The sequence below is a fragment of the Vigna unguiculata genome, chromosome 10, assembly GCF_037176805.1.
Source record: "Vigna unguiculata cultivar grain cowpea cultivar isolate G323 ecotype 2 chromosome 10, ASM3717680v1, whole genome shotgun sequence".
Taxonomy (NCBI): Eukaryota; Viridiplantae; Streptophyta; class Magnoliopsida; order Fabales; family Fabaceae; genus Vigna; species Vigna unguiculata.
In genome coordinates this window covers 50,070,903-50,090,138 of record NC_140801.1, presented here as the reverse complement: position 1 = coordinate 50,090,138, position 19,236 = coordinate 50,070,903, and the positions used below count along the sequence as shown (strand labels likewise).

The following is a 19,236-nucleotide window of genomic DNA, read 5'->3' as shown; positions in this document are numbered from 1 at the left end:
AGTGAAGTAATTTTATCTCTCTGACTTCAGACCAAATTTAATTTTTATATCAATAATATTTTGAAGGGGAGAAAAAGTAGTGGGGAGCATAACAAACCAACGCTATACAAACACCTTAAGGACATGGTGGGTCAACAAAGAGAATTGATTAAAAGGATTCGATGAATGAAGGGACAACGAGTTCAGAGCTTGAAATGGTAAACTTGGGAAGCAAGTCTCACAGTTTCATAAATTCATAGTACCGGCTTCAGCAATGCTACTCTTACCAATTTCCTTCTGGAACCTTCATAGCAAAGTTCATTTCCATCAAACCTTTTTTAAGAAGAATTACGCGTGGAAAGTAAAATGCATAAAAAAGTAAACTTGCTGGGGGAAAAGCTGAATATATGAAAATCCATTAACGCGTGAAAGGAGAAAAGAAAATTGAGGTGATAACATGAATCGTTGGAGTTCACTATCTGCAATTGGAAGTTAGCACATGACTGTTCTAAATCTTGAAAAATATATCCACCTTTGGAGTCATGTTCTTGACTAGCAGTGAAGAGCATAACACAACAAACCTCAAAAAATAAAAAATAAAAACGTAAATGGAAATTCACTACCAATAGTCTTGAAAGAACACTGAAATGGTGGGACATGGGAGAAACTTGGGGACCAAGGCTCAAATAACAAACCAATAATCAAAGTATTGCTTTTCTGTAGGGGTGGGCATGGATTGGATTTTTAATGATCCAATCCACATCCATTTTAGATCCAAATAATTGGATTAGATTTTCAACCCAAATCCATTTTTTTAGCAAAAGCAGTTTGGATTTTCTTAAAATCCAGATCCAAATATTTGGATCAAGATTTAAATCCAATCCAAATATTTGGATCAAGTTCAAAATCCAAAATCCATTTTTTATATAAGAAATTTAAATTGAATTTTTTAAAACTTGTGTCATTAAGGTCAACATGATTCAGTTCGTATAGGTCGTCAAGCACAACCCGTCTGAGTTGTCAGGCCGACCCATAGAGGTGTCAATTTGGCCCAGCCCACAAGGCTTGGCCCTGACCCATGCGGGCGAGGGCCAAAAAAGCCCACACTGAAAAACATCCCCCATCAAAGAAGCCCACAGGGCCAAAAACCCTACAAAAGCCCTGTGAGTCAAGGCCAACTCATGGGTTTTCATCTTCGACATGAAAAATATATTATTTTTTAAAATAGATCCAGATAAGCACGACGACTCGAATAGGTCGTTCGACCCGTCCAGGATGTCGAGCTCCTCCGGGTTGTAGGGCCTGTCTGGTTCTTCGGGTCCGTTTGTGTCGTCATGCCATCCGGCCCGTCCAGCTCGTTCGGCTCATCGCGCCCGTTTGGGTCGTCGGGCCCGTCTGGGTCATCCAAGTCGTTAGGTCCGTCCGGATCATCGGGCCCATCTAGGTCGTCTGGCCCGTTCATGTCGTCGTGCCCATCTGGTTCGTAAGGCCTATGTAGGTCGTTAGGCTCGTTCGAGTCGTCGGGCCCGTTTGCGTCGTCTGAGTCGTCAGGTATGTCCGGATCGTCGGGCCCGTCCGGGTCGTCTAGCCCGTTCATGTCGTCGTGCCCATTTGGGTCGTAAGGCCTGTGTAGGTCGTCGGGCCCGTCATGGGTCGTCGGGCCCATCCGGGTCGTCAGGTTCGTCCGAATCGTCGGGTCCATCCGGGTCATCGGGCTCGCCGGACCCGTTCAAGTCATCGGGCCCACCGGGCGTGTTCAGGTCATCGGTCCCGCGTAGCCTGTTCTTATCTTCGAGCCCGCTTGGTCTATTCAGTTCTTCGAGCCCGCATATCCCGTTCGGGTCATCGGGCACATTTGGCCAGTTCGGATCTTTGGGCCTGCCTGACCTGTTCGAGTTTTTGGGCCTGCCTGACCTATTTTGGTCATTGGGCCTACCTGCCCGTTCGGGTCCGCCTAACCCATTCGGGTCTTCGGGCTCGTCTTACCTGTTCGATTCTTCGAGCCAGCCTGACTCGTTCAGGTCATCGGACCCACCTGACCCGTTCGGGTCTTCAGACCCGCCTAACCCGTTCGGTTCTTCGAGCCTGCTTGACCCATTCGGGTCATCGGGCACGCCTGGCCCATTCGGGTCTACGAGCCCACTTGGCCCTTTCAGATCTTCGATCCTGCCTGGCCCGATCGGATCTTCGAACCTGCCTGGCCCGTTTTGGTCTTCGAGCCCACTTCGCCTGTTCCGGTCTTCGGGCCTGTTTGGCCCGTTCGGGTCTTCGGGCCCACCTGGCTCGTCGGGTCATTGGGCTTGCCTGGCCTGTTTGGGTCATCGGGCTCACTCGAATTTTCCGGATCGTTGGGCCCGATCGACTTGTTCGGTTTGTTGGGCCTACCTAGTTCGTTCATATCTTTAGGCCCGCCCAACCTCTTATGGTTGTCGGACCTGCCTGATTCGTATAGGTCGTTGAGCAAGACCCGTCCAAGTCTGAATTTAGCCCTAGTTCATCTCAACTTTTAGTCTAACCCAACTAAAAATTTAAATTGAAAATTTGGATTGGATTTTTTGGATTATCCATATTTAAAAATCTTGATTTGTAAGATGGATATCTGATCCATAAAATATATAAAATGTTGATTAGATTGAAATCCAGATCCATTAAATGGATTTTAAATAAATTGAATTTTTAATAAAATAGATTATAAATAAATTGGATTGGAGCAAAAATGGATTGTATCAAGAAAATTAGATTTTTTGTCTTTCCCTATATTGCTGACCTTCATGTAAAATCAGATTACCCAATTAACTTTTGTACTTTTAACTAATTTATTTGAAAGGCACTGCTCCTTGTGATAGAGACTCATAACGGATTATATCCCTATCGAATGATTAAATATGTTAAATAAATTTTTGTCCATTTCGGAGAAAGTGCTGTGAGCAGTGAGGAAAAAGATTCTCCTTCTCACGCGGTTTTAGTACAATACAGCCACTGCAGCATTTGTTATTACTTCACAAATTGAAAAACAAAAATTTCAAAAATTTATGTGCGTGATCTAACTTAAATTATATATGTTAATTAATTTTATATAGTTATATTACGAACTTTTTATGATGTTTGAAAGTCTGCCTCAAACTAGAATCTTGAAATATTATTATAATGTATTTTCCAACGACAACTTCTTAACTAAGGAGTCGAGTCAGTGAATAGTGAATGTGGCATTATATAAATTCAGTTCCGTAACACAAACACAAACACTGAAAACATTCAGTAGCATTCTACACACAACTCTGTTTCATAATCTTCCCCTGTTCCTTTCTTGTTAATTACTGAAGTCAAGTGTTCAGAAAAACCAATGAGGATTGTAGGAATGGGTTTTCGCCCCACAGATGAAGAACTCGTCGACTTCTACCTCAAACACAGATTGCTCGGTGATGATCCCCGTGTTCGCGTCATGACTGACATAGATCTTTGCGATGTTGAACCTTGGGAAGTACCAGGTAATAATCCAAAGCCAAACTCTTCATGCTTCTTCATCAAATCAACACTGTCCTTTTTCTTGCTCTGATCTTTGCTTCAATTTTTATCTTTTTAAATAGTGATGTTAGCAAAATCAGTAATACCATTCAAAGACCGAGAATGGTGTTTCTTCAGTCCTGTTAAATTGATGTCCTCAAATAGTAAAAGGTTTAACAGGAGAACCAAGTCTGGGTTCTGGAAACCCACTGGAAAAGACCGTGATGTTAGAAGCAGGGACACCAACACTGTCATTGGGACTAAGAAGACTCTTGTTTTCCAATGTGGTCGTGCTTCCAAAGGTGTCAATTCCAACTGGGTTATTCACGAATATCATGCTCTTAACTTTCTTGAAAGCCAGGTTCGTATTTCTTTTTTGTAAGAAACTTATGACTCTGCTCGCAAATAATCTCTGTACTAAAACTACAGTGCGTAGAAGGTTCGTAAACTAGTCGAACCAAGATGAGTATTTGAAGCCTGAGTTTGACATGTAAAAAAGTTTATAAATTTTAAAATATCTCATGTGACTTATGTTCTTTAATCTTGACTATTGGTAATAATTAGTTTCTCGACAAAGCTCTCATGTGACTTACTGGATGTGTTTAATTGAGTTTTTCTATCTAAGAACACTCAAAATTCATCAATAATTACGTTTGCCTCATTTGTTTTGGCTTTTTACTTTTGTGAATTGTGCAAAATGAATGCTCACTATACTCCAATTTTTTCAGAATGCTTTTGTGTTATGCCGCTTGATAAAGAAACCTGAGAAAAAAACTGAAGGAGGAACTGCTGCACTGATATGTGATGAAGGGGAATCCAGTAGAAGCGTGGTTTCTGACTATGAAAATCAGGCGATAGCAGAAGGAGTTCCATCCGTAAGCTGATGCATATTTCATGAACATACATACACTGTGACATGCCAACATACCGACAATTGATACTTCTTCTTGTAATTATATATATGATTTCTTTTTTATTTTTCAGGGAGGTACTCTAACCGGAATGGAAACAATCTGTCAGGTAACATATCAGGCAGAAAAATGCATCTCCCCTACAGAACCGTCACTAATTGAAATTGAGCAGGATGACGATGCCTATTTTAGAAATGAAAACAACAATGGGCGGAGTCCTTCTGAAATTATGCAGATTCCTTACGAAACTATGCACACTCCTTGTGAAACTATACACACTCCTTATGAAATTATGCAGATTCCTTGTGAAACTATGCAGACTCTTTATGAAACTTTGCAGATTCCTTGTGAAACTATGCAAAGTTCTTGTGAAAGTATGCAGACTCCTTGTGAAACTATGCAGACTTCTTTTGAAAGTATGCAGACTCCTTGTGAAACTATGCAGACTCCTTTTGAAAGTATGCATACTCCTTGTGAACCTGTACAGACTCCTTGTGAAACTATGCAGATTTCTTGTGAAAGTATGCAGAATCCTTGTGAACCTGTGCAGATTTCTTGTGAAACTATGCAGATTTCTCATGAAACCAACCAAATTCCTTTTGAAATTTTGCAGTTTCCTTTAGAAACTATGCAGACTCCTTCTCAAACTACACAAATTCCTTTTGAAACTATAGAAGTTCCTTTTCAAACTACGCAAACTCCATTAGAAACTACACAAATTCTACCTAAACTCCCGAATTCATTATTAGCCGATGAATATTTAGTCAATCAATCAAAGTCACTGAAAAGGGCATATTGCGAAAGCTCTTATAGAGATGCAGAAGTCGTCCCTGAACTGGTAAATATTTATTCTGCAAAGTCCAAATAACATTGATGAGTGTATCTCCTTTCATTTCTGAACTTTCATGCTGGTTTAGTAAGTTAAAAGTTGTAGTGTGCTTTATGTTGATTTGAATTTTGTCATATTTTTCACAATGTATAAGGATTTTCTCGAGTAGATTCTTGAAAGATACTCAAGAAAAATGCCTAGTTTGAGTTGGCTTTGATGTGATTCATGATCGATTGATGGGTTATTATAGAGACTATAGGACTTGAGAACTGCACTATTTTCTTGAATTTGTTATATTGTTATAGCACTTTTAGAAATGAATTCATCTGTTTATTTTCTTTTGAAACCATTGCAGGACACTAGTTTTGAGGATATTTCAACTTTGTATACTGAGTATCTTAACTCAGAGGAATATCATGCATTAAAAAGGTTTAAAACATCATATGATGTTGGACATGGTGACACACATCTTCTATTTTCCAGCCAAGAAGCAAGTGAAGAGAAACAAGAAAGTATATTTCAAGATGACTTATGGGGATGGGAGACATCCTCATGTGACTCTACAACAAATAAACTTGTGGAGATCAATTACAGTGAAATATCTAGCTTTCCTTGCACTTAAAGGCCATGGGAAGATCAGTATCATCTAAGACCGAGCAACTTCATAGGATGCGAACTATGAACTTCGTACCATGAATGGATTAGTAGAGGAGAGTATATGTTATTAAAAATAATTTGCTCTATAATAGCCAATTTATTAGAAATTGCATAACGATATTTATGCATTAAAATTTAAGAGTATGTATCATAGGAAATCTATTAGAAAGTATTAGAAACTGTACGATGAAGTCGTGTATATTTAAGATAGTAGATTGTGTAACTGGAAGTTTGTGTGGTTATTTGTAGTTTCTGGAGAGAGTACTTTTTGTAGTGAACTTTTGTCTCTAGGATACCAAGTGTATTGGTGAATCAATTTATTATCTGTGATTTTAGTATTTAATAATGTATTTTATTAGTATTTGGAATGCATGAAGAGTTTATTATGGATCATAAAATGGTAATTAGGTGCCTCATTATGTTCTATCACTCTAGAGAAATATTGAAATTCAGAAAATTCCCTTTGGTGCTACTTGAAAGTTTAAGAAATTCAGAAACTAAGCTTAAAAAGAAAGTGCAGCCTAAGGACAACTGAAACTTGGATCTTATGAAACAATCATATTTTGATAGAATGAGTTTCCGTGTGTTTTTGGAGAGAAGCTTGAGGGAGCACAACAAATCACACCATTAAATGCAGCCTAAGGACAAATACAATAACTTGGATTGGTGGGAGCAACCAGAAAGAAAAATTTGACTCTAAAGATTCTATATTTCGTCATAAGTAAATGGAAAAGAACACTGGATTCAGATGGTAGAAGCAACCAAAAACCTTCGAGAGCAACTTTCACAGTGATGAGATAACAAAATATTACTCTTTTTTTTTTTTTCTTTGACGACGAGTGTTTCTTTTTGTATATGTTGTCATTCTATATGAAATGTCTTACCTGTTCTGCATAATGCATTAAGTAAACACTATCAAATTTTAATTCTCAACAAGAATAAGAAATGACTGAATTCCGTTTGGTTTAGAAATTCGTAATCTATAATCAAAATTATTAAGCTCTATAGAATCCACATAAGTAGAAGTTAATTTAAATATTTTGGTTGTAATGATTTTGACAGGAATTTATTAAAATGAATCAAATTCATATTTATATTTTTTAAATTATATATATATATATATGTATATTTTAGACCTTTAATAAGAGAGAATATTTTTAAATTTGTCTTTTTTTACACAATCTCTTATAATTCTAGTTTTTATACTCACAATGTAAGTAGGAGATATAAAGATCATATGTGAAAAGACCAAAATTTGAATTTTTGGGAGAAAAATTAATTTTTTTTACCGACAAAGCAAATATGGTAGCACCTCAATCTTGACAAGACAAACACAAAATCTAATTTTTTTTTTTTACATTGAAATGCTCAAATTCATTTGTCTAAAAACTTCCACAATTTTTATAATAAATAACTAACTTCAAATTAAAATCATTCCATTTAGACCCTTTTCGGCATAAAATGGAGAGAAATCACCTCACATCAAGTTACACATTTTATATCCTTTATCTCCTAGCAACAAATACACCAAACCATTCTAATTTCACATCCTAAATGCAAAATCAACCACAATTGCATAGTACCCTATTAAGATTATCACATTCCTCACCTCATTTATCAATTTGGACACATGATGCATATTCCACATTTTGCAACACATACCATATTCAAGATACTCACCACATTCAACAACAGAATCTCATGCACCTCAATCCAAACTCAATGTAAGACTCCTGTACCAATTTCAACATACCATCATAGTCCAAGGCTCAACAACCATTCAAATGCAAGATTAAACATGGAAGTGCTATAATTAGTTCATCTTCCCTTAGCCAAAGACGTTCCCTAAAAAAAATTTCCTTAGAACACCATAACACACTTGATCCCATAGACAAAATAATGAAAGCCTTGATTAGACTTCTAAACTTACTATTCAGAGCAACAGAAAATCATCAAGAACCACTCTGAGTCACATGCATGACTTTAGTGCCATATGCAACTCTATGGCTCAAAACCTAAAAGAGGGAAAAAAAACAAGACTTATTCTGTTCAACTCTTTAATTGGTAGTTGCGTAGAGCTCCTAATGAGGATCACAACTATGGTTCTTGATCTTCAAGAAAATAAAGAATGGGTGAGATAAGCTAGAGAAGACAGAGAAAGTTTAAAGAATTTGATTATGGAGATGATAGTTTTATAAAAATGAACTTTAATTATTAAAAATCTTTATATAACTTAATCCTTTAATATTTAAATATTATAATGTTCTATAATACAACAATGAATACTCTTAAACCGTTTTATAGCCATCACATGCCCATTGAAAATGAAAACTTATGCGAATTTAAAAATTTCACCACATTTTCAAGTAGGGCAGAAAAAAGGTGGAGGAGAAAAAAAGAGTAATTGAGTACCTGCCATCAATTTTTTGAGTTCAGCAGTGATGCGAACATCACTTATAAGTTTACATCACTCTACTCAAATCTTGAAAAGGATATCAAACTTTGTGATGAAGTTCTTAGCAGAGAAGCATCGCAATAAAAGCAAAAGTGGCCATATTTAATTAAATAAATTTCTGTTTATTTTTTGTTGTTGGGAGAGCAAGGAATTGAAATGATTGGTCATGGAATAAAGAAGCGTAGGTATCAAGACTAAAATAATAAACCACAAATAACAGAGTTAAAATTAGTTTGTCTACAAATAATTTTCCTGTTGATTATTATTATATATAACCTCTAGAATCTTCTTTTTTCATTTGTTACATATCATACATTCGTCCACATGATAATAAGACAACAAATATATATCCTTCACCTTAACAGCACAACATAGTTTTCTACGCGTTTTGTATTTTCCAACTATAACTTGTGAGCTAAGTAGTAAAGTCAGTCAATGACTTTTTTGCATTATAAATTCGTTTCCACAGCACAACACAACACAACATAAACACTGACCTTCCTTCGTTTTCCTTGGTTAGTAGCTTCTTCACCACCTTTCCTTCCAATCTTCCTATCTTTGTTACAAACTACTACAATGGATGTTATAGGATTCGGTTTCCGTCCCACAGAAGAAGAACTTGTGGACTATTACCTCAGACATAGGTTGCTCGGTGATGATCCACAAGTCCACGACGTCATCCCCGACATTGACCTTTGTCATGTGGAACCTTGGGACGTGCCAAGTAATAATCTAAACGTTTAACACTCCATGCATCTTCATGCAACCATCCTTTCTTCTTTATCTTCCTCTTATCTTTTCTTTTTTGTTGTTTAAAACAGTGTTATTGGGGGAATCAGACGTACAATTTGATTTCCCAGAATGGTTTTTCTTTAGTCCCGTTGATTTCAAGTATTCAAATAGTAAAAGGATTAACCGGACAACCAAGTGTGGCTTCTGGAAACCCACCGGAAAAGATCGTGAGATTAGAAGCTCCGACTCCAACACTCTCATTGCCACAAAGAAGACTCTTGTTTACTACAAAGGTCGCGTTTCACGTGGTGAGAAGTCCAACTGGGTTATTCACGAATACCATGCTGTCACCTTTCACGAAAGCCAGGTTAGTTCGCGTTTTGGAGAATTTAACACTCATTGCAAATTATCCTTCTTTATTTTTCTTCACTCTTCTATAGCCTCTGACATATATCAATGGATATTTTAGGTTTTAGCATTTATAACAAGTTTGAGCATTTTGCAGAGGACTTTTGTTTTGTGTCGTCTGATGAAGAAACCTGGGGGAACAACTGAAGGTGGGGGTGATGAAGGGGAGAGCAGTAGAATCATGGTTTCTGGCTATCACAATCACTCAATAGGAACCACCTTTCAGCAAGACCAAACATCTTTTCCAAACCCCTCATTTTACGATGCCCATTTTAGAAATGAATCTAACATTGAGCACAATTCATATGAAAATACCCAGGAACAGGAATTCGTGAATTCTTTTCTTGTTCAGGACAATTATGTTAACAATGAAGAAAGTACAAATACCTACTTCAATACTTTCACCCAATCGGAGTCATTGAGAAAGGTATATGATACAGATGCCGAGGCCGTCTCTCAACAGGTAAACATATGTTGTCCAAATTTTTCCAATCATACAGTGAGCATCTCCATCTGTTTCTGAACTGTCCTATTACTTTAGATTTGATTTCTTTATTTTGAACACTTTGAATTCATGTGTCTATTTTCTTCCGAAATCATTGCAGGGTGATAATATTATGGATATTCCAACAGTGTTTACTAGATATCTTAACTTAGACGAATACCATTCATCAAAAGGGTTTGATTCCGAATTATCAAACGCTGATGTCCATGACGGTGTATGTATGCCATCTCCTATCCATGAAAAAAAACAAGAGAAAAAGAAGAAAAAGAAGAGCATATTTTCTTTCTTCTGATCATCATAGAGGAAGGTTTCAAACAATGCAGTATTCCATGTAGAGGTGAGAAAATCAAGCAGCTTCATTAGAAAAATGAAGATTACTTTCTTGACGAATGAGGCAGGTGCTTCACTTGAACTGATTTTCACTTTAACATATTATTGATATACCATGCTGCATGTGTTGCATTCTGTAGGCTCAGAAGAATTTTCTCATTGTGAATCGGAAGAAGAATAGTTGAAGAGATAACTTGAAACCAGAAGCCATCAATCTTCTGATAACAATAGAAAAGGTTCTTTCATCTATATGGAGACAACTTCATGAAGACAACGTAGTTTTAAGGGTTTTTATGTGTGTATTATCCGTTAGTTTGGAAGTATTATCACTTTAAGTAGATGTAGTATATGTTTTTTAGTGTGACAACGTGGAAAACTCTGTTTTAAGAGTTTCATCCTTGTAAGATTGGTAAGACATGTATTTTGCATTGATGCATGCTCACTGCATCTTTCTTATTATAATAAAATATGTGTGCACATTTGTTGCCTTTTATAAGTCATTAATTTTCTGATTGCAATCTTAATATCTTTGTAATAAAATATGATACAAACCCCTGTAGTTGTTGTCTAAGATGACAATAGCACTATTGTGCTTCAAAGTTTTTTTATCACCAAATTAGTATTTCAAAAACATATAATCGTTATCATAATCATCTACTTGGTTTCTTAAAATCAATGTTCAGTGGTCTCTCTCGTCTTGCTCAATTAATTGAGGTGTGAAAAAGCGTGGGAGAGAAAAGAATAATTGAGGTGATGACAAGAATCATTAGAGTTCACTATTTTTACTTGAAGTTAGCACGTGACTCTTCTAAATTGTTAAAAAGTATATCAAACTTTGGAGTCATGTTCATGATTAGTAGTGAGGAGCATAACAAACCTCCAAAATAAAGCAAAAGATGCGTCGAAATTCACTACCAATAGTATTGAAAGAACATTGAAATGGTGGGCCATGGAAGAACAAACTTGGGGACCAAGGCTTACATAAGAAACCACGAATCACAGTATATCAGTACAATGCAGTCACTGCATTTGCTACTGTATCTATATCTTGAAAAACAAAAATTGCATGAATATTTGTGAATTTAGATTTAGAATCACGATAGCATTTCATATGTTTAGTTTTTATATACTGATTTTTTTTTTTTGTAAAATAACCTGCGAATAAGATCTATTAGAGCTAATTAATCACAGTTAACATATGTAACATATGTGATCTAATTTAAATTACATATGTTGATTATTTTTAGAGTTATATTACAAACCTTTTATAAAAGTTTGAAAGTATATGCGTCAAACTCCAATCATGAAAGAGTTTTTTTCTACTTGTGCATTATTATAATATCTTTTCCAGAGATAACTTCTTGAGTAAGGAGTCAAGTCAGTGAATGTGGGATGATAAATTCAGTTCAAGAACACAAACACAAACACAAACAATGAAACCATTGAAGTCATGTGTTCACCAAAACCAACGGAGATTGTGGGATACGGTTTTCGTCCCACAGATGAAGAACTTGTCGACTTTTACCTCAAACACAAGTTGCTCGGTGATGATCCCCGTGTCCACGTCTTGACTGACATAGATCTCTGCGATGTGGAACCTTGGGAAGTACCAGGTAATAATCGAAAACCAAATGAAATCAACACTGTCCTTTTCCTTGCTCTGATCTTTGCTTCAACTTTTATTGTTTCAAACAGCGTTGTTAGCAAAATCAGAAGTACAATTCAAAGACCCAGAATGGTTTTTCTTCAGTCCTGTTGATTTCAAGTATTCAAATAGTAAAAGGGTTAATAGAAGAACCAAGTGTGGGTTCTGGAAACCCACCGGAAAAGACCGTGATGTTAGAACCTGGGACACCAACACTGTAATAGGAACTAAGAAGACTCTTGTTTTCCATAATGGCTCAGCTTCCAAAGGTGTCAAGGCCAACTGGGTTATTCACGAATATCATGCTCTTAACTTTCATCAAAGCCAGGTTCGTATTTCCTTTTCTTTTTAAAGAAATTTTTAACTCTGCTGGGAAATAATCTTTGTACTAAACTATAGTGTGTAGTAGGAGTGTAAATTAGCCGAACCAAGCTCTGGGTATTTGAAGCCTCTGTTTGACTTGAAGAAAGTTGATGAATTTTAAAATATCTGATGTGATTTATGTGCTTTAATCTTCACTGCGATGTAAATCTACATAGACTAATTATAAGACCAGTTTACGGTCTATAAGTGGTACATATCTTATCGATTTTGTAGGAATGATTTAGGTTTAATGTTCTCTTCTTAACGATTTTTATTAATCAGTGTCTGGACGAAGCTTTAGGAGAATCTCTATGTGACATACTGGATGTCTTTAATTGAGTCTTTCTATCTAAGAACACTCAAAATTCATCATTAATTTTCTTCCAAGACAGTAAAATTCTTCTGCATACGTCTGCATAATTTTCTTGCCTTTTACCTTTTGTGAACTGTGATCAAATGAATTCGTACTCCAATTTTTGCAGAAGGCTTTTGTTTTATGCCGGTTGATAAAGAAACCTGGGAAAATAACTGAAGGAAAAACTGATGCAGTGATATGTGATGAAGTTGAATCCAGTATAAACCTGGTTTCTGACTATGAAAATCAGACAACAGCAGAAAGAGTTCCATCTGTAAGCTGAAGCATTTTTCATGAACATATATATATATACACTGTGCCATGCGAAAAATGCAGAGACTTGATACTTGTTTTGTGATTATGTTTACATTTCAGGGAGGTATGTTTACCGGGGTGGAAACAATCTGTGAGGCAACAGATCAAACAGACAAAGGCATCTCGCCAATTGAAGCTTCAATAATTGATGTTGAGCAGTATGAAACATCTTTTCTAAACTCTTCATCATCAATCAATGCCTGTTTTAAAAATGAAAACAATAATACTAAAATTTCATCCAAAAGTATGCAGATTGCATATGACAATATCCAAATTCTAAATAAAAATAAGCAAATTTCAAGTCAAAATTTAAAAACTTCAATCAGAAATTCTCATACACCTTCTGAGAATATTTGCAATACATCTAAAAGTATATGGATCCCATATGAAATTACTAATATTTCGGATGAAAATTCACAAACTTCAATTCGAAATACCCAAATTTCATCTGAAATTACTCCAATTTTATATGGAAATTCACAAATTTCAATTCGAAATACCCTAATTTCATCTGAAATTACTCCAATCTCATCTGAAAATTCACAAACTTCGATTAAAAGTATCCAGAATTCATATGAAATTCCTGATATTTCATATGAAAATTCACAAACTTCAATTCAAAATACCCAAATTTCATGTGAAATTACTCCAATTTCATATGAAAATTCACAAACTCCATTAAAAAGTATCCAGAATTCAAATGAAATTAGCCAAATTCCACATGAAAATTCGCATACGTCATTTCAAAATATCCAAATGTCATTTGACAATACCCAGATTTCACATGAAAAATTTCAGACTTCATGTGAAAATAACCAGATTCCATTTCAAATTACTTCATGTGAAAATAACCAGATTCCATTTCAAATTACTCAGACTCCATTTGAAAATAACTCAATTACATTTAAAACTACCCAAATTCCATATAAAAATTCACAGATAACATCTGAAACTGTACAACTTTCATTTGAAACTACGCAAACTCCTTTTGAAACTATACAGAAAGAGGAGTTGCCGAATTCTCATGAGAGTTTAACAATTGATGAAGAAAACATGTTCGGTTTTTTTAATTGCTTCACTCAATCAGAGTCATTGAAAAGACCATGCTACGAAAGCACATGTATAGATGAAGAAGTAGTCCCTAATCAGGTAAATATTTATTTTGCAAAGTCCAAATGATATTGATGATGAGTGTATCTCCCTTTTTTCTGAACTTTCATGGTTTAGTAAGTTAAAATTGCATTGTGCATTATGGTGTTGAATTTTTGTCAGATTTCTCACAGTGTATAGAGATCTTCTCCTACATAGACCATAGGACTTGAGAACTACACTTTTTCTTGAGTTTGTGATATTGTTATATATTTGTTTGAGTACTTCAAGAACTGAATTCATCTGTTTATTTTCTTTTGAAACCATTGCAGGACGCTAGTTTTGAGGATATTTCAACTTTGTATACTGAGTATCTTAACTCAGAGGAATATCATGCATTAAAAAGGTTTAAAACATCATATGATGTTGGACATGGTGACACACATCTTCTATTTTCCAGCCAAGAAGCAAGTGAAGAGAAACAAGAAAGTATATTTCAAGATGATTTTTGGGGATGGGAGACATCCTCATGTGACTTTTCAACAAATAAACCTGTGGAGATCAATTGCAGTGAAATATCTAGCTTTCCTTGCACTTAAAAGGCCATGGGAAGATCAGTATCATCTAAGACAGAACAAACTTCATAGGATGCGAACTATGAACTTCGTACCATGAATGGATTAGTAGATAAGAGTATATTTTATTAAAAATAATTTGCTCTATAATAGCCAATTTATTAGAAATTGCATAACGAAATTTATGCATTAAAATTTAAGAGTATGTATCATAGGAAATGTATTAGAAAGTATTAGAAACTGCGCGATGAAGTCGTGTATATTTAAGATAGTAGATTGAGTAACTGGGAAGTTTGTGTGGTTATTTGTAGTGGACTTTTGTTTGTAAGATACCAATTGTATTGCTGAATCAATTTATTATCTGTGATTTTAGTATTTAATAATATAATTTATTAGTTTTTGGAATGCATGAAGAATGCAGTTATTTTCCCAAATCACTGGATTTCACAGTGATTCAATTCCAAAATATTACTCTTTCTTTCTTCTTTTTCTTTCTTTGACGATGAGTGTTTCTTTTTATATATATTATCATTCTATATGAAATGTCTTACCTATTCTACATTATGGATTAATGGTGTGTTAAGTAAACACTCTCAAATTTTAATTCTCAACAAGAACAAGAAATGACTGAATTCCGTTTGGTTTAGAAATTCGTAGTCTATTATCAAAATTATTAACCTCTATAGGATCCACATAAGTAGTGTTAATTTAAATATTTTAGTTATAATGATTTTGACAGGAATTTATTAAAATGAATCAAATTCATATATATATATATATATATATATATATATATATTATTAGACCTTTAATAAGAGAGAATATTTTTAAAATTGTCTTTTTTTACATAATCTTATAATTCTAGTTTATATACTCACAATGTAGGAAGGAGATATAAAGATCATATGTGAAAAGACGAAAATTTGAATTTTTGAGAGAAAAATTAATTTTTTTTTACCGACAAAACAAATGTTAGCAACTCAATCTTGACCAGGCAAACACAAAATCTGATTGTTTTTACATTGAAATGCTCAAATTAATTTGTCTAAATGCTTCCACACTTTTTATAATAAAACACTAACTTCAAATTAAAATCATTCCCTTTAGACGAAATCCTTTTCGGCATAAAATGCAAAGAAATCACATCACAATAAGTTACACATTTTAATTCCTTCATCTCCTAGCAACAAATAGACCAAACCGTCCTAATTTCACATCCTCAGTGCAAAATCAACCACAATTCCATAGAACCCTATTAAGATCATAAAAAACCATCCAAGATTATCACATTCCTCACCTCATTTATCAATTTGGACACATGATGCATATTCCACATTTTGCAACACATACCATATTCAAGATACACACCACATTCAACAACAGAATCTCATGCACCTCAATCCAAACTCAATGTAAGACTCCTGTACCAATTTCAACATACCATCATAGTCCAAGGCTCAACAACCATTCAAATGCGAGATTAAACATGCAAGTGCTTAATTAGTTCATTTTACCTTAGTCAAAAATGTTCCCTAAAAAAATAATTTTCTTAGAACACCAAAACATACTGGATTCCATAGACAAACAATGAAAGTCTTGATTAGAGTTCTATACTTACCATTAAGATTGGAGAGCATCGTAAAATCATCAAAAGCCACTTTGAGTTATATGCATGACTTTAGTGCAATATGCAACTCTAGGGCTGATAACTAAAAAAGGAAAAAAAAAAAAAACAGACTTATTCTGTTTAACTCTTTGATCGGTAATTGCGTAGAGCTCCTAATAAGAATCAAAACTATGATTCTTGATATTCAAGAAGATAAAGAAGGGGTGATATAAGCTAGAGAAGACAGAGAGAGTTTAGAGGATTTGATTGTAGAAATGATGATTTTATAAAAATTAACTTTAATTATTAAATTTTTTTATATAATTTAATCCTTTAATATTAAAATATTATAATGTTCTATATAGAACAATGAATTACGCGGATTCAGAAATTTCACCCCATTTTCAAGTAGGGCAGAAAAAAGGTGGAGGAGAAAAAAAGAGTAATTGAGTACCTGCCATCAATTTTTTGAGTTCAGCAGTGATGCGAACATCACTTATAAGTTTACATCACTCTACTCAAATCTTGAAAAGGATATCAAACTTTGTGATGAAGTTCTTAGCAGAGAAGCATCGCAATAAAAGCAAAAGTGGCCATATTTAATTAAATAAATTTCTGTTTATTTTTTGTTGTTGGGAGAGCAAGGAATTGAAATGATTGGTCATGGAATAAAGAAGCGTAGGTATCAAGACTAAAATAATAAACCACAAATAACAGAGTTAAAATTAGTTTGCTGGTCATGAAATCCGCACATAATTTTTGTCATGGGATTATTAGGATATTGTTGATTACGATTATATATAACCTCTAGAATCTTCTGTTTTCATTTGTTACATATCATATATTCGTTCACATGATAAGCTAACAAATATCCTTCACCTCAACAGCACAACATAGTTTTCTATGCTTTTTGTATTTTGCAACTATAACTTGTCAGCTAAGGAGTAAAGTCAGTCAATGACTTTTTTGCATTATAAATTCGTTTACAAAGCACAACACAACACAACATAAACACTGAGCTTTCTTCGTTTTCCTTGCTTTGTCGCTGCTTTACCACCTTTCCTTCCCATCTTCCTATCTTTGTGACAAACTACAATGGATGATGTTGTAGGATTCGGTTTCCGTCCCAGAGAAGAAGAACTTGTGGACTATTACCTCAGACATAGGTTGCTCGGTGATGATCCACAAGTCCACGTCATCCCCGACATTGACCTTTGTCAAGTGGAACCTTGGGACGTGCCAAGTAATAATAATCTAAACTTTTAACACTCCATGCATCTTCACTGTTGTTTGTTTTTCTTTTCTTGTTTGAAAACAGTGTATTTCGGGGAATCAGATGCACAATTCGATTTCCCGGAATGGTTTTTCTTTAGTCCTGTTGATTTCAAGTATTCAAACAGTAAAAGGATTAATAGGACAACCAAGGGTGGCTTCTGGAAACCCACTGGAAAAGATCGTGAGATTAGAAGCTCTGACTCCAACACTCTCATTGCCACAAAGAAGACTCTTGTTTACTACAAAGGTCGCGTTTCACGTGGTCAGAAATCCAACTGGGTTATTCACGAATACCATGCTGTCACCTTTCACGAAAGCCAGGTTAGTTCGCGTTTTGTAGTATTTTAACACTTATTGGAAATTATACTTCTTGATTTTTCTTCACTGTTCTATAGCCTCTGACATATATCAATGGATATTTTAGGTTTTAGCATTTATAACAAGTTTGAGCATTTTGCAGAGGACTTTTGTTTTGTGTCGTCTGATGAAGAAACCTGGGGGAACAACTGAAGGTGGGGGTGATGAAGGGGAGAGCAGCAGAATCATGGTTTCTGACTATCAGAATCACTCCATAGGAACCACCTTTCAGCAAGACCAAACGTCTTTTCCAAACCCCTCATTTTACGATGCCTATTTTAGAAATGAATCCAACATTGAACACAATTCATATGAAAATACCCAGGAACAGGAATTCGTGAATTCTTTTCTTGTTCAGGACAATTATGTTAACAATGAAGAAAGTACAAATACCTACTTTAATACTTTCACCCAATCGAAGTCATTGAGAAAGGTATATGATACAGATGCCGAGGCCGTCTCTCAACAGGTAAACATATGTTGTCCAAATTTTTCCAATCATACAGTGAGCATCTCCATCTGTTTCTGAACTGTCCTATTACTTTAGATTTGATTTCTTTATTTTGAACACTTTGAATATATCTGTCTATTTTCTTCCGAAATCACTGCAGGGTGATAATATTATGGATATTCCAACAGTGTTTACTAGATATCTTAACTTAGACGAATACCATTCATCAAAAGGGTTTGATTCCGAATTATCAAACGCTGATGTCCATGACGGTGTATGTATGCCATCTCCTATCCATGAAAAAAAACAAGAGAAAAAGAAGAAAAAGAAGAGCATATTTTCTTTCTTCTGATCATCATAGAGGAAGGTTTCAAACAATGCAGTATTCCATGTAGAGGTGAGAAAATCAAGCAGCTTCATTAGAAAAATGAAGATTACTTTCTTGACGAATGATGCAGGTGCTTCACTTGAACTGATTTTCACTTTAACATATTATTGATATACCATGCTGCATGTGTTGCATTCTGTAGGCTCAGAAGAATTTTCTCATTGTGAATCAGAAGAAAAATAGTTCAAGAGCCAGAAGCCATCAATCTTGTGATAACAATAGAAAAGGTTCTTTCATCTATATGGAGACAACTTCATGAAGACAACGTAGTTTTGAGGGTTTTTATGTGTGTATTATCAGTTAGTTTGGAAGTATTATCACTTGAAGTAGATGTAGTATATGTGAAGGGGTGATGTGAGTGCTACCATAGTTCCTTTTCTTTTAGTGTGACAATGTGGAAAACTCTGTTTTAAGAATTTCATCCTTGTAAGATTGGTAAGACATGTATTTTGCATTGATGCACGCTCACTGCATCTTTCTTATTATAATTAAATATGTGTGCACATT

At 35.0% G+C, this 19,236-nt stretch overlaps 4 protein-coding genes across 4 annotated transcripts; all 4 read left to right on the top strand.

Moving 5' to 3' along the window:
* The first annotated feature begins 3,211 nt into the window (after positions 1-3,211).
* LOC114167348 (uncharacterized) lies at positions 3,212-6,278 on the top strand. The gene is made up of 5 exons (XM_028052419.2): positions 3,212-3,467; positions 3,567-3,844; positions 4,212-4,358; positions 4,468-5,232; positions 5,579-6,278. Exons 1-5 carry the CDS (start codon positions 3,323-3,325, stop codon positions 5,843-5,845), a joined length of 1,602 nt encoding a protein of 533 aa, XP_027908220.2. The 5' UTR covers positions 3,212-3,322; the 3' UTR covers positions 5,846-6,278.
* A 2,555-nt stretch (positions 6,279-8,833) lies between these two features.
* LOC114172043 (NAC domain-containing protein 69-like) lies at positions 8,834-10,780 on the top strand. Its single transcript, XM_028056774.2, has 5 exons — positions 8,834-9,059; positions 9,157-9,434; positions 9,573-9,938; positions 10,081-10,317; positions 10,451-10,780. The coding sequence occupies exons 1-4, from the start codon at positions 8,912-8,914 to the stop codon at positions 10,270-10,272; spliced, it is 984 nt and encodes a 327-aa protein (XP_027912575.2). The 5' UTR covers positions 8,834-8,911; the 3' UTR covers positions 10,273-10,317; positions 10,451-10,780.
* An 840-nt stretch (positions 10,781-11,620) lies between these two features.
* Positions 11,621-15,057, top strand: LOC114172047 (uncharacterized). Its single transcript, XM_085668025.1, has 5 exons — positions 11,621-11,923; positions 12,006-12,283; positions 12,801-12,947; positions 13,049-14,137; positions 14,410-15,057. Exons 1-5 carry the CDS (start codon positions 11,761-11,763, stop codon positions 14,674-14,676), a joined length of 1,944 nt encoding a protein of 647 aa, XP_085524151.1. The 5' UTR covers positions 11,621-11,760; the 3' UTR covers positions 14,677-15,057.
* Positions 15,058-17,265: 2,208 nt separating this feature from the next.
* Positions 17,266-19,228, top strand: LOC114165640 (NAC domain-containing protein 69-like). The gene is made up of 5 exons (XM_085668028.1): positions 17,266-17,501; positions 17,577-17,854; positions 17,994-18,359; positions 18,502-18,738; positions 18,872-19,228. Exons 1-4 carry the CDS (start codon positions 17,354-17,356, stop codon positions 18,691-18,693), a joined length of 984 nt encoding a protein of 327 aa, XP_085524154.1. The 5' UTR covers positions 17,266-17,353; the 3' UTR covers positions 18,694-18,738; positions 18,872-19,228.
* Positions 19,229-19,236: the final 8 nt, after the last annotated feature.

Excerpts from the sequence above, each read along its gene's own strand:
- LOC114167348 (XM_028052419.2), top strand. The coding sequence starts at position 3,323 with ATGAGGATTGTAGGAATGGGTTTTCGCCCCACAGATGAAGAACTCGTC. Across the intron at positions 3,468-3,566 it reads TGAACCTTGGGAAGTACCAG|TGATGTTAGCAAAATCAGTA; the intron begins GTAATAATCCAA and ends CTTTTTAAATAG. Across the intron at positions 5,233-5,578 it reads CAGAAGTCGTCCCTGAACTG|GACACTAGTTTTGAGGATAT; the intron begins GTAAATATTTAT and ends AAACCATTGCAG.
- LOC114172043 (XM_028056774.2), top strand. The coding sequence starts at position 8,912 with ATGGATGTTATAGGATTCGGTTTCCGTCCCACAGAAGAAGAACTTGTG. Across the intron at positions 9,435-9,572 it reads TCACCTTTCACGAAAGCCAG|AGGACTTTTGTTTTGTGTCG; the intron begins GTTAGTTCGCGT and ends AGCATTTTGCAG. Across the intron at positions 9,939-10,080 it reads CCGAGGCCGTCTCTCAACAG|GGTGATAATATTATGGATAT; the intron begins GTAAACATATGT and ends AAATCATTGCAG.
- LOC114172047 (XM_085668025.1), top strand. The coding sequence starts at position 11,761 with ATGTGTTCACCAAAACCAACGGAGATTGTGGGATACGGTTTTCGTCCC. Across the intron at positions 12,284-12,800 it reads TTAACTTTCATCAAAGCCAG|AAGGCTTTTGTTTTATGCCG; the intron begins GTTCGTATTTCC and ends CAATTTTTGCAG. Across the intron at positions 14,138-14,409 it reads AAGAAGTAGTCCCTAATCAG|GACGCTAGTTTTGAGGATAT; the intron begins GTAAATATTTAT and ends AAACCATTGCAG.
- LOC114165640 (XM_085668028.1), top strand. The coding sequence starts at position 17,354 with ATGGATGATGTTGTAGGATTCGGTTTCCGTCCCAGAGAAGAAGAACTT. Across the intron at positions 17,502-17,576 it reads GGAACCTTGGGACGTGCCAA|TGTATTTCGGGGAATCAGAT; the intron begins GTAATAATAATC and ends GTTTGAAAACAG. Across the intron at positions 18,360-18,501 it reads CCGAGGCCGTCTCTCAACAG|GGTGATAATATTATGGATAT; the intron begins GTAAACATATGT and ends AAATCACTGCAG.